The sequence below is a fragment of the Onychomys torridus genome, chromosome 11 (genome assembly GCF_903995425.1).
Source record: "Onychomys torridus chromosome 11, mOncTor1.1, whole genome shotgun sequence".
Classification (NCBI taxonomy): Eukaryota; Metazoa; Chordata; class Mammalia; order Rodentia; family Cricetidae; genus Onychomys; species Onychomys torridus.
Genome location: NC_050453.1, coordinates 47,387,059 through 47,401,930, shown reverse-complemented (window position 1 = coordinate 47,401,930; position 14,872 = coordinate 47,387,059). Strand labels below are relative to the sequence as shown.

At 34.9% G+C, this 14,872-nt stretch overlaps 1 protein-coding gene across 1 annotated transcript in view; it reads left to right on the top strand.

Annotated features, from left to right (window-relative positions):
• Positions 1-14,872, top strand: part of Brinp3 (BMP/retinoic acid inducible neural specific 3) — a 391,357-nt gene that overhangs the window by 254,708 nt on the left and 121,777 nt on the right. Inside the window, exon 5 of the mRNA XM_036202492.1 lies at positions 13,648-13,753. Within this exon, the coding sequence (XP_036058385.1) occupies positions 13,648-13,753 (106 nt within the window). The remainder of the gene's footprint in view (positions 1-13,647; positions 13,754-14,872) is intronic.

Below are 14,872 nucleotides of genomic sequence, written 5' to 3'. Positions count from 1 at the left end.
AATTTCCACTAACTTTTTGTGAGCAAAGCCAATTTTGTTCAGATCAAAAATAAATGACAGAACTGTTCTGTAATGACCAGTTACAACAAGAAATTCACTTCTGTCTTGCTAATGATGCTCTCAAGTCCAGAGCTTTTCTATGCTGTGCTCACCAGTTCTCTTGGATGCTCATTTAATTGGGTAATAAATGGATGGATATGACAGTCTCAGTATGAAAGTTTAGCCAGTCTATGCACAGGCATTATTTGTCCTATTATAAAGAGAAAAAGGAAGGCAGAAGCTATGGTTATGCTGTTAAGAAATACATGATAAGGCTGGAACTTCAAATACACAAGCAATAAGAACCACTTTAATAAATATTTCAGAATGATAATATTAAATATACAATTTCAAAGGAGTAATGGGAACTTTTATGTTAAGGCTTTTTTTTAAAAAAGTAAAATAAAAGACATTTGGAGCAATACTCTAATACAGTATATGCTTCCTAAACCAAAGGAAAAATTAAAAATAAGAATAATAATGAAGTTTTTCATTAAATGTGAGAGGCACACACAAACACCTAGTTCTAATCATGTATCTATCATTGGTGTCCTAATATGCTGCAACTCTTGGGAAACTGTTGCTGGCACTCTGACAGTGACAGATTGGCCAGGGGTGTTTTGTGTGAGCTCTTAGCCATGATGGTCTGTCAGTGACCTTGATGCTGCTGACACTGTCCTCTAATGCAGTGATAGTAGCTTCATGCCAACACTTGACATTTACTCATGAGTATTTTTAGTTACTCTGTCAAAGAAAGCAGAATAGAGAATTCAGATTCTAATACACGACTTCAGGAACATCAGCTTATTTCTCACTGCTGGGCTGAGGCTCTATCCACAGAAACTGGTATCCTGTGATGGACAGTGGGGGTTAAGGAGGTGAGTTCTCCAAAGTGGAGAACAGAGTCCGAATATAACATCAATAAAAGATGCAGCTCTGTTTGAGGGCTACAACAGATTTGATTTTGATCTTGTTGAGATGTGTTCAAATGTAGATCAAAATCTCTGCCAGCTGTGTGTCTTCATTATTCCATCTCACAAGGGACAGGTAATTTTAAGGTTAAGGCCATTGAATGCATTTGGAAAAAGAACAAGAAAACCCACCAAGAGGACTCTAAGAATGCTCTTTTCCAAACAGAGATCACTATTTCCAGGGCAGAAACTATTTTCTAATCCTTCTTCTTGGAAGATTTAGCTATGCTAAATTTAGTCTTTCAGATAGCATCAACCTTGTTATCTTCATTTATAAAAGGACATTGATTATGCTATTCTTCAAAATGGTTTAAAATAATGTATATTTTATAATGATGTGATATATGTACTCTGAAATTTTATTTAGAAATACCTTTTTGCTTTTCAATTTTAAAGTTTGGGGTCAGTTTTAATAGAATGAGAACTTGAAATTTGGGCCAGTGAGAGGGCACATTGTGTCAAGGTCTATCCTCAGAATACATGTTGTACAAGAAGAGAGCTGGCTTCAGCAGGCTGTATTCTAACTTACACACACACACACACACACACACACACACACACACACACACAAATGAATAAACAAATACATGAACAAACTAAAAGTCAATGAAATTATAATCCTAAGAACAAGCAAAGCAAAAATAAAAACAAAAAAATATCAACCAATATTCTATTTTTCAGTTTGGTTTCATTTGTAAAACATATAGGATATAATATTGGCCCCATTTTCCTCCAGTTTAATTTATTTGGTACAAGAGAAAAGGTATTAAGGCTTTACCACAACACTGTCAACTGTGGGGCTTGCATAATAATCTTATTATACTCAGCATATTCAGCCCTGCCATGCGCTGGGCAGTCTGTCTGTGATCTCTGCACAAGCCCCTTTGCAAGTTTAATTTATTTCTCTGTGGTGTTAATACTGAAGACATCAGATGAGTCCTAGATAACTGTAGTGTAAAATATTCATAGTGTAAAACAATTACATAATACTGTCAGTTGCGGTAACCACCAGAAACATAGCTTAAGGCTTCTCAATATATATCCTGGTAGTTAGGAACCCAAAGAAGGAGATTCTTTCTTTCTTTTTTTTTTTTTTTTTTTTTGCTTTTTCTCTAGGTTCTTAAAGGTTCTGTCACTTAAGATTGGTGTGGTTTAAGAGTAAATAAAAAAATAACATATATAGGAGTGAGCCACAGGTTTGGCTGCTCCATGGCCAACAAGTGACACATATTTAAGTTACATGGAAACCATGGTCTAAGCACAATGAGGTCCCGTGTTTGTTAGGCAATCTGGCTCTGACTCAATTGTATCCAGTTTACCTTATTACACATCACATGAATAGACACTCAAAGTTCACCTAAAATCTTCCTTTTTTTCTAGCCTGCTGTGCAATTTTATTTTTTAAATGTGTGCTCACAGAGTGCACTCAATCTCTCTCAATAGATTGGCATGTGGCTATTTGTAGGTGGGAAGCTTCAATACTACTTTGATAGAGGATAATTTGTAGGGTACACAAAAGTAGGCCAATCATTGTAGTTGTGCATGGACTCATGGAGCCAAGAACAAGAAGCAATCACTTGGAAGTGTGGTGCTCCTGAAAGGTAAACAGTGCTGTGTTCCCAAAGAAATCTATGACCTAGCTTCTGCAATATTCTCAAACTTTAACTCTTATCTTCACATAAATTCATTTTGCTTCACATTGTTTTTTATTTTCATACTTTAATAATCTATGCTGATACTCTCTGTTTTGTTTATATGTAATGAATATTGGTATTGGTGCTGTTGGTTATAGACAAATTCCTAAATACTCTTACTAAATAAGAAACTCAAAACCAAATATAGGGGTGAAAGCCTTATGGATCAGGGAAATAGTGAAGAGCACACGCTGGTAACGCCTTTGTGCTATACTGCCAGCCTTACTATTCATTTGTAATACTAACTCCTTTAGCTCGTGGAGGGCTTTATTTCACCAATTGAGTGTAAGAATTCACCTTTGCCTGTGGCTTGTGACCTCGCTCAGCCCGCCTTATGGTCAGGATGTGAAGCCACCGGTTAACTCACACCTGCTGTAGTTCCAAAGCACTTCTGACTTTTATGCTTCTGTCTGCACTCTCATTGGCTGTTAGCCCAGCTAACTCATTCCTTGTTACTGCCTGTCTGTAAAGGCATGTGTTACCATGCTTGGCTGTTCCCTAGTGTGTCCTTGAACAAACAGAGACCCTGCCTGTCACATGTTCAGATTAAGGGTGTGTCCTACCACTGCCTGACTTCTGTGTTAATTGCTTTGCTATTTCCTCTGATCTCAGGGTAACTTTGTTTATTAACATACAAATAAAATATCACCAAATTTCAGTACAAATAAAATATCATATTTCCCCTTTTTTGTCTAATAAAAATAAAAAGTTATTACTAATATAAGAAAAACTATGTCCAATAAATACAATATCTATATACAATATATACAGGCAATAAATACATCAGCAATGTCTAGTCCATTTTCATTTGACAAATTCAGAGAGAATATTCCATTTGTCTAACCTATTTTGGTGATTCCAAAATGTACCTAATGCATTTTCTATACTAATTTGTTTTATCAACAGAAAACTATTCTGTGATATCTTTCAAACTTTTACATTATGCACCTCCTGAAGCTATGCCCAAATTCCCAAAATATTGTGTATAAATATTTGTTTTTATTTAAAGAGGTTTGATTATATATACAAGCTCTTTATGAAAAGGGGGAGAGGTATTATAGATATGATAGAATAAAAGGGTAGATCATTGAACCTACTTTTAAAGAACACCAACTTGTTTGAAATGTGTAGCTGGAGTTTTCTCCAGTCCAGCTTGGGCCCTCACATTTCTGAAGCCCACTTATAAAATAATCACTCAGAAGCTCATATTAATTAAAATTGCTTGGCCATTAGCTCAGGCTTACTATTGACTAGCTCTTACATCTTAAATTAACCCATTTCTATAAATCTATAACTTGCCACTAGGCTTGTGGCTTACTGGTTTCTTACATCATGATTTTCATGGCAGTGTCTGGCAGTGTCTCCCTGCCTCAGCCTTCCACTTCCCAGAATTATTCTCCTCTCTCCTTGTCCTGCCTATAGTTCCTGCCTGGCTATTGACCAATCAGTACTTTATTTATCAATCAATCATACTTAGCAGAAATGTTTAACATTGCTATGGATTTTAGTTGTTGATACAAATTTACAGTTGATTTTGTTTATGTGTATATATATATATATATATATATATATATATATGTGTGTGTGTGTGTGTGTGTGTGTGTGTGTGTGGTTTATTCTTCTACTCTTGTTTAAGGTATTATGTTTATGCAGTGCATTTGAAATTGTAGTGGATAATTAAGAAATACAGACTTATAATTAGTCTTCTATGATAGTCAAACTTATAGTCATGTTAATATTTCTAGGTATATGTAGATATAATTTGGTTATGTAGGTAATATTCAAATACTTCAAAGACCTACAGAATATGGCATTTTAAATATTTTAAAAACTTAGACTTTCTGGACAGTGAGACATGTCTGCTTCTTGCAGCACCAAATTACTTCAAAGAGAAAGATGGATGTCTAAGACACCCCATATGGAGTTTATCTTCTTCTTGGAAAAAAATAGCCATTTGGGCAAGAAACTGTTCTTGCCTGGACTGCTTAACAAAATGTTGTATTGACTGGACATACAGGACCCATACGAAGGTGACCACTGAACTTTGCAAGATGAGATGGTGCTTCAGGTTCCTGCTTCACAGAAGAAACTGCCAGATATTCTACAGGACACAGAGAGAAGTGACTGAAAGACTCTAGGCCTGTGGGGCTAAAGATGGATACCCCAACTTTGCAGAGGAACTTTGGATGACTGTCCAGGCAGCCTGTTTTCTCTGTCATTCTAGATTTTTAGAAGTTTCTTACAATGCATTTCCTGTTTAATTAGGTAATATTATATCCTTCTGGGGTCTTTGATGTAGTTGAAGACTAGATAGTTATAATTATGGTTTTCCTTAGTTTTGATAGGCAATAAGGTAGATATGAAACCTTGAACTCACAAATATAGGATAGATAGGATATCTTCTCTGATTTTTCCAAATACAAGTAGACTAAATATTATAACTATAATTTTTGCTTGATAACTGTTTTGTTATATATAATTTTACTATGTCAAAGTTAAAACTTTCCATTTTAATTAATAAGAAAAGGGGAAATACTGTGAAGTAATGCTTTTGTATACTGGTTTAATAAATGCAGACAAAGAGAACTCTGGAAAGAGGAAGTGAAGTCAGGAGACACCAGCCTGCAGTCCAGGGAGCAGCATGTAATGGCACACAGTAAAGCCATGGAAAATGTGGCAACCTATAGATTAACAGAAATGACCTAAGTTTAACTGTAAGAGCTAGTCAGTAGTAAGCCTAAGCTAAAGGCTGAGTACTTTAAATTAATATAACCCTCTTTGTGTTTACTTGGGTCTGAGCAGCTGCAGAGTGGGCAGGAAAACTCTGGCTACAGTTTGTAGTATCTTTTTGAGACAGGGTCACAGTAAGCCCTTGCTGACCTCAAACATGCTATGTGATTCTTAAACTCAAAGAGAATCTCTCCTCTGCCTTCCAAATGCGTCAATGAAAGATATGTGCCATCATGCACACCTAACTGTATTATTTTCTTAGACTCTTGTTTCAAATATCCATGATCCTCACACACAAAAAGAAAGTCTGAGGAGTTTTCTGAATGGACAAGTCATGGCTCGAGAGATGGCTGCATTGCAATCATGTACAGCTCTTGCAGATGACAAGAGTACAGTCTTGGCATCCAAATTGGGCCACACAGTGTCACCTTTTTCACCACCTCTAGGGAACCTAATGCTGTCTTGAGGATTATAGAGGCATCTGCAATCACACACATGTGCTTCCTCACACAGACATACAATATATACAGAATTTTAAGAATACATGCATAAAAGTAAAATAAAATAAAAATGATTCCCTGTAAATGAATTAATTCTATATCTAAGTATATTGTAATCTAGTGACATTGTAGGGGATAGAATTATGGTAAACAATTCTCTGCATGAAGTTATTTGCATAGAAATATAATTTAATAACTTCATATACTCCACAATAAAGTTGTATTTGGCAATTGTGCTTTACATAAGAAAATACTGGCAACATGGACATAAACTGTTTTTAAACTACTGCTAAATAAGTAGAACAGATTCAACAAATCATTGACAATGTCAACTATATTTTAAATCATTATGTTTATTAATTATGCATCATACACTAAGCATAATGCTCATTTTTTCATGTACATGTAAAAATGTATTGATTTGCAGTATTCATGCATTTTATCTGGAAGTATTGGACATATGTGTTTTCACATTTAAAAAGTAATATATTAAAATAAACAATTTTGAAAATTACAAAATATTCTTGATCCTGAAGAAAGATTAATCCAATAAGAACATTTTCAGGTACTTTATAATGATGATGTCTGAAAATACATTTATTGGTTAAAAGTAACTCATATAAGTATGTTAGTGAGATAAAGAACTAACAGTATGCTGTCTGATGTTAAAGGCTTGATAGATGTTGAAATAATTAATAACTGACAGACAAAATAGAAAGGATTCCTATAAGCTCTATATTTATATTTCATAGAAGCCAAAAATATCCTAAAGCTACACATTCTGTTAAATAAATAATACAGTCATTTTTTCCTTTAGTGTTTGTAAATCTGATAATGTAGGCAATATATAAGGCATAAATATCTTTCCTGGGTAGCCAAGAAGATTGGTGATTCTCCAGTTCTCACATAGCCTTAAAATCTATGTGTTTTTCACTGATAATTTTTCTCCAAGCCATTTTTTTTTTCGAGACAGGGTTTCTCTGTGTAGCTTTGCGCCTTTCCTGGATCTCGCTCTATAGACCAGGCTGGCATTGAACTCACAGAGATCCTCCTGGCTCTGCCTCCCAAGTGCTGGGATTAAAGGCGTACACCAATACCACCTGGCTCCAAGCCATTTTTTGGAAGTTTAGTACATTAAGTATTCCTTTGTAATAAAGTTTTTAATTTCCTATTTCTTTGTAACAAAGAGTTAAGAAAAAATAAACGTATTTATGTGCTGATTTTCTCTACAGGTAATAAACTCTTACATTGTTAGTTTGAAAAAAGTAATATTTCCAGGCTTAAAAAAAGTTATGGTATATTTTCAGATGAGCTAATATTAATTGGATATACATTTATAAAAATTTTTACTTTCATGTATTATTTTATGTGTGTGTAGTTGCATGAGTTCGTGTGTACTATGTGCATGAAAGAGGGAGGATCTGGAGACCAGAAGAGGTGTTCATATTCCACACAGCTGGAGTTATAGATGATTGTGTTCCAACATGTGAGAGCTGTGAACTGAATACAGACCCTCTTCAAAAGCAGTAAGGACTCTAAAATGCTGAGCCACCTCTTCAGCATTTATCTGGATTTATCTACATTATTATCTATTTGTTGATTGTTTCATTAATAAGAATTATTCATTTTATGGATGTGGATGTTTTCCCTGCCTGAATGGACATCACATATATGCCTGGTACCCTCAGAGGTCAGAAGTGGACTTTGGATCCCTGTAGCTGGCGTGGCACATGACTGTATGCTCTCATCTGGGTCCTGGAAATTGAACCTAGGTCTTCTTGAACAGCAGCCAATGCCCTTAGCCACTGACCCATCTCTCTAGTCTTTGATACATTGATGATTGATGTGAAAAATGAATAAATAGGCACAAAGAAATCCATAATTGTGGCTGCAGATGTATATGATATGTTACCTGTCCTGATACAATGAATTAAGAAAAAATATTAACTAGATTTATTAATAAAAATGATATTAACCTATTAGGCAAGTTAGTTGTTAGTATATAACATAACTCCAGAACCTAGAGTTCAAATTACAGCCATTTAAGCAGCTGTTGTTTTCATCAAAATTTGGAAGGTACCAAAATTCACAAATCTCCACAGCTCTTTACAGTCACTCCCACACACTCAAACAGTCATGCTGGTCTCTGACACTCAATTACTTTGCCTAATTCTTTTTTTGCAATTAAATATGTTTATTTATTAATTTTTTTTCATTTTACATATCAACCCCAGTTCCCCCTCCCTCTCCTTCTCCCACCTCCTCACCTCCCTCCCACTCTACCCCCATCCATTCCTCAGAGTGGGTAAGGCCTCCCTCCCATAATAGTCAACAAAGTCTGCCATACCAAGTTGAAGGAGAGCCTAGGCCCTCCCCATTGTATCAAGGCTGAGCAAGGCATCCCACCACAGGGAATAGGCAATCAGATCAATCCACATAATTGTCACCCACATTCAGTGGGCCTAGTTCAGTCCCATGCAGGTTCCCCAGATGTCAGTCGAGTCAGTGAGCTCCAACTAGCACTGTCTCTGTGGGTTTCCCCTTCATGATCTTGATCACCTCTCCTTCTTCTTCTTCTTCTTCTTCTTCTTCTTCTTCTTCTTCTTCTTCTTCTTCTTCTTCTTCTTCTTCTCCTTCTCCTCCTCCTCCTCCTCCTCCTCCTCCTCCTCCTCCTCCTCCTCCTCCTCCTCCTCCTCTTCCTTCTTCTTCTTCTTCTTCTTTTTAATGCTGAATGACATTTATTGAAGGAGGGAGGAGGTCTTAAATACAGACTTTGCCTAATTCTTTTAGTGAATAAAAAGGAAGCATGCTATTTTCTTATTTATTTATTTATTGCTTTTAAATTCATCTAATTTTAACATAATCATAATGGACATCTGGCACATTAAATTTATAGGAACTATTCCTACTTATTCTATGTCATTGTCTTTAATATTCTGCTATAGTAGTCAGACTCTAAATTTACTTCCACTTTATATTAATAACTGATAGCAATTGTGACTTTTTTTCTAAATTGCACTGCTAACCGGCTGTACTGAGAATGCCCTTGTGAATGTCTTTGCATGCCTTTTGTCACATCCATACTTTTTATACTAGACACTTAGGTTATGTCTTTTTCTACTTATGAAGACATTTTCAGTGATGGTTTAAGAAAACGATTATTTTGCAGTATTATCAATACAATTACTTTGCATCTCTCCTTTAAAATAATGATTTGTAAAGTGCATAGTAGCATCTTTTTATGCTGCTATTGCTATTTATAGGTCCTTAATAAGAAAAGTGAGCAATTTCATTTATTGTTTAATTTTTTGAGAATTTCATGCATGAAATATTTACATATTTGACCTCCCTTCTCACAACTCAACTCCTCCTGTATGCCCCTGATTATCTTTCATATTCATGACATATTCAACTTAACCCAAGGAAAATTTACAAATGAGATACTTGATTTTAACCAATGGACCAGTGTTTAATTGATATAAACAGAGTTATATATAATTTCTCAAAAGCTAATTCTGTATAACCAGGTTTACCTGTGAAATAAAACTGTGTCTTTTCAAAGAAAAGGCTCTGGATGAGTTCTTCTGTGAACTTCTAGGTAGAACCATGTGGAGAATCTAGGTCGGATGACCCCACTCAGTGAGACCAACTCCTGTTAGCAACTGGGCAGCACTATTCAGAGTCAGATTTTAAATGAAACAAAACAAAGCAGAATTAACAAACAAAAAATAAGACCTGAATTTTGGATGATTTGAAAGAAGGTTCCTGGAAAGACTTGGAAGGAGTGGGGATTTGATAATATCAAAACACATTGTATGTATGGGTGAAATAAAAACAAATAAATTAATAAAAAAATCAAAGATCTGTGAAAGATAAATGACTGTGAATGTGTTGATACCATGAGCAAACAATGGATAAAAACAGCTATTTCTTCTAGTTTCAACTATTTTCATGTGTAATAAAACTCTGACAGTAAACAAGCAAAAATGGGAAAATATTAGCAGTTGTTCCTCTGGGCTAGTCATTTATCTAGTTGCTTATATTTCCAACACAGACATTTATTACTGTTTTTATTGAAAATGGCAGGTTGAACAAATAATAATATTGCTACTTTCTGTGTATTATAGTCATGTAACCAAGAAGTAGTACATATGACAAGACACTATCTGGGGAAGAGACACATTTATGTGTTTTTCAGAACTCAAAAGAGATAAGAAATTCTTCCCTTTGATTATTTGTAACATTCTTAGAAACATTAAAAGCTTCATAAGATGCATGTATATATAAATAATATGACATAGCTAGTTTGAAATAAAAGCTTTATTTGATCAAACATTTATATTGACTTTTGAGAAGTAGAAGTTAGTTTTGTCAAAAAGAGGTCCAAATTATTTATATGATATTTGAAAGATCCAAACAGAAAAATGCTTATTCTGATAAAGTGTATGTTTAGGGTCATGGTGCTGGTTAGTGAAACAAAACTTAATGATAATACCTAAGACCCTATATTCACTGCTAACTACTGCAAAAATGTAAGAATGTATAAATATGTAGGAATTGTACTCAAATAATATTGTTAAAAATCAGTGATGATACAAAGGTCTAATACCTTAAAATCAATGCACAATTAAATAAAATACATGTTTATATTTTAATGTATTATTTTCAAAAGCATATATAATTACACTCAATGAATGTAAATGGGCTTTTATTTAGTCTTATTTACAAAAACTTCTCAATTGTGTCATTAGCTGCAGAGCAAAAAACTTCTGTTTTTTTGGTTTCCTGGGTGTTATTATTTTCTGTTGTGTGATATTTAACAAAGATTTTTTTTTCCCTTAACCAACATTTTGGTATTAGTGTGCTACTGGTCATACACACACACACACACACACACATACATGTTCAATGATAGGCACAATCTGGAATCATTAATATGTAAGTGTCTTAGCTAAAGTTTCTATGATGTGAAGAGACACTATGTCCACAACAACTCTTAGAGTAGGAAACATTTAATTGGTTGCTTATAATTCAGAGGTTTAGTCCATTATCATCATGGCAGGACATGGTGGCATACAGGCAGACATTGTGATGGAGAAGGAGCTGAGAATTCTACATCTTGACCCTCAGGCAACAGGAAGTGAACTGAGACACCAGTGTGCCTTAAGCATATATAAGACCTCCAGCTCATCCTCACAGTGGCACACTTTCTCCAACAAGACTATAATGTTAGGATCCTGCTCTCACTCTTCCAGGTCTAACTTCTTACAACATTGACATACTAGCTGTGTGGTCATGCAATCTCTGCCTGAAAAAGCCACACACGGATCCCCACATTCTCTTTCTGTGCTTTTCTTTCTGTTTCCTCTCTGCTCTGCTCCTACCCTCTTTCTGCCTCCACCAGGCCTGGATTTGCCAGCCCCTTCCCACCAATAAAGGTTTAAAAACTAATATTGGATTCAGCCATGGCTATGACTCTTCTGCTGACTCACCAGTGCAGCGCATCCTTTCACATACATACTGCAACAAAGTGACACTTCCTAATAGTGCCACTCCCTTTGAACTTATGTGGGTCAATTACATTCTGACTACCACTATAAAGATATTGTATTTGTTTATAAGTAACTATATTAACACCAAAACAAGGCTATACAAAATAGCATTTTGTCTCAGCCTTAAAAGACGTATGTGTGTAAGTGTGTGTCCATGCATGTGTGTACATTCCAAAATATGTAAATACAACCTGCTCAGTCAATATAGCGTTAATGGGTTGTATATGATCTCAGCATTAGTCACTTGGTATTGGATAACCTGGGGTTTTTTTCTTGGGGAAAACTATTTCTCCTGCTGTCAGAATTCCTTACTTTCCTGTAGTTCAATGTCTAAGCTTGAGACACCTTTAATAGTCCTTCCTTACATATTAGTATAAAAATATGGATGCCATCCTTGTTTGGCTTTGTTAGACATACATGGGTTAATGAGACTTCAAAAATCTCATAACAATATCTTGCTGCTCTTGCTTCTAAAGCCTTTTCATTCTCTCTTTCTCTATGATACTCAATTGAGACTTAGGAAAAGGAGAATTGCAATAGATGTATAAGTTTAGACTTGCCACCACAGATTGTTTTCTGTATTTTGATGGCCTATGTTTTCTGTATTGGTTTCTATCTGTTGCAAGGAGACTGATGTGTGAAACCTGTATTGTCTGGCTACAAAGATAAATATGATAAATATTTAGAATATAGTTAGAATGATACTGTTTTGGGAAAATGGCTGTTGGCTCTTCCCCAACTTCCTTGACTATATAGGCGCATGTAGTTTTCAATGGAAAGGATGATTTTGAGGGCATTAATTACAATTAGACAGCAGTTGGTTATTGCCAAGCTATACATGTCAGACTTATTGCCTTTGGTATATAATGCCATGATGTATCATAGTTTTAATTCATAGACACCATATCTAAGAAAGAATTTTGAATGATTCCATGGAAGCTTGCATGGAACCCTCCACTATGAATGCTAGTTGTTAAATAGAAGACTCTCAGGTCAGATCTAGCTTAAGTCCTCAAGATTGCATGTTTAAAGTCATAATGCCTTAAGCAATAGGAATTTCACTCCAAGTTCTAGGTGGGGACCAAGGGCAAGGGTGAAAACTTTTATCATTTTTTTGAGTCTTGGATAACACTAACCAACAACTCAGAAAGGGATTCCTCAAGCCTCGTGTTCAGTTTTATATTAGATAGTCTATAGTTATTAGGGGTAGTGCTGTCAGCTCAGATAAGAAGATTTTTACTCTGCATTGAGAACAAAGTACTTTTTTTATTTTAAAAGATTTTAGGTTTTATTTTTATTTATGTTTTTTATTCATTTATTTACATCCTAGCTGCAGCATCCTGCACCATCCTCTCTTCCCAGTTCCTCTCCTCTATTCCCCTTTCCAATCCTCCAATCCCCTTCAGGGGATGTCCTCACTCATAAGTGGATATTAGCCTTAAAAGTAAAGGATAACTATACTATAATCCACAGATCCAGAGAGACTAGCTAATAGAGAGAGTTCATGGGTTGACACCAAGGGTGTCTTAGTGTGACTCTCTGCATGAGGTTAATCTTGAACATAAATAAAATAGATTAGCCAACATAGAGGAAGGAGAACATTCCAAAAACTTGGTTGGATGAGGGGCATGCAAAGGGTACAGTCTTCAAATTAAGACAATTACTGAACAGGGACATATCCTGCCTGCCTAGCAGATGGAAGGCAAACAGCTTGGAAGTTACTGCATCCATAAAAGTCTATATATTTGCAATTTCCTATAACAAAATTGATGGTGAGTTTTATACAGTAGCTTGGGAAGTGAATTTGGTATATTTTTTATTTATAAATAATTATTATATAAGTCAAATTTTTCAAACAGCTTTGAAGAGTATGGTCCTGTTACCTTTTTGAAAAACTAATAATTATGTTATTTACATTTTTCCCAAAATAATCTTCATATGTATTAGATTCATGCCTGGCTCAAAAGGAGACAATTAGCTGGAGACATAATTCTTTGCTCATCTTTGTTTTTTGAAGTACCTCTTGATTTCTACTTCATTTTAGAACTTTTGGTGATGTTCACCATCAAACGCTTAATAATGTAGTATGAGACAAGAATACTTAGCAGAAACAACACTATAAGTCTGATTTATGTAATAAAGTTGATGTTTTGTTTATCAGGTGACAGAAACACGGACCGGTCCTCTTGGCTGCAGTAACTATGACAACCTAGATTCTGTCAGCTCTGTTCTGGTTCAAAGTCCTGAGAATAAAATTCAGTTGCAAGGTATGTAGGTAACATTTTATTAATTATTTATGAGCCTATATGATATGCTATCAAGTTATAATTTTGTTTATTTTTCTGAAAATTAAGTCATTTGTCACTGGAGAGGTGGCCCAAAAGCATAAGGTGCTTTTCTAGAGGTCCTGAGTCAGGTCCATCCACCCACATATGATGCACATTACCATCTGTAAGTATTGATCTAGAGGGTCTGAAAACTCTGTCCTTCTTGGGTACTTGTCCTCTTGTACACATAACTACACCCAGACATATACATTGGCATGTTAATAAAAATAATAATATATCTTAAAATATATATATATATATATATATATATACATATATATTGTGAATTTAAAGTTATTAACAAGGTTAATGTATCAATTTTAAAATATTTGATGATCTAGATAAAATGAAAAAAATCAACTTATTTTTCTTCACAAATTAAGTAATAATAGTAATTAAATCCTATCTTGGGAGTATTTTTTCTTGTAAACGGCAATCACTGTTCCAGTAAGAGGAAATTTATATATGCTTGTATAGTCTATGGCTTTTTCTTAGAAATTTGGTACAATTTATTATCCTATTTATTCATCCGATAGAATATGCTAGGCAATTTAAGGTTAACTTAATACAGCAGATGATGTTGTCTTAGTTTTCTGGCAAGTAAAGTACAGATGGTATTATATCAAACTGTTTTGATTTTTGTTATTCCAATATAGATTGGTTTTGTGATGATAAGCATTATCTGTCAGTTTATTCATACAGTTTTGAAAGTTGATTAAATGCAGGATGCTTTGCTAAAAACATTCACAAGAATGTGTATGTGTGCTCACAAAAAGACACAAGTATGTGTAGTCCTTCCTTATTAAAAGCAAAAGATAGAACAAGGGGCTAGAGAGAAATCAGTGGTGAAGCACATTTGCTGCTACTATGGAAGATTAGTGCTTGCTTCCCAAAATCCACATGGCAGTTCATAATTGCCCTTGACTCGAGTTTTAGGGGATTTGATGCCCCCTTCTGACTATGATGGGCTGCTTCATGCATATGATGTACACACACATTCAGCACACACCCACACCCATGAAAATTAAATATTTTCTAAAAAAAAATAAAAGAAAAAGA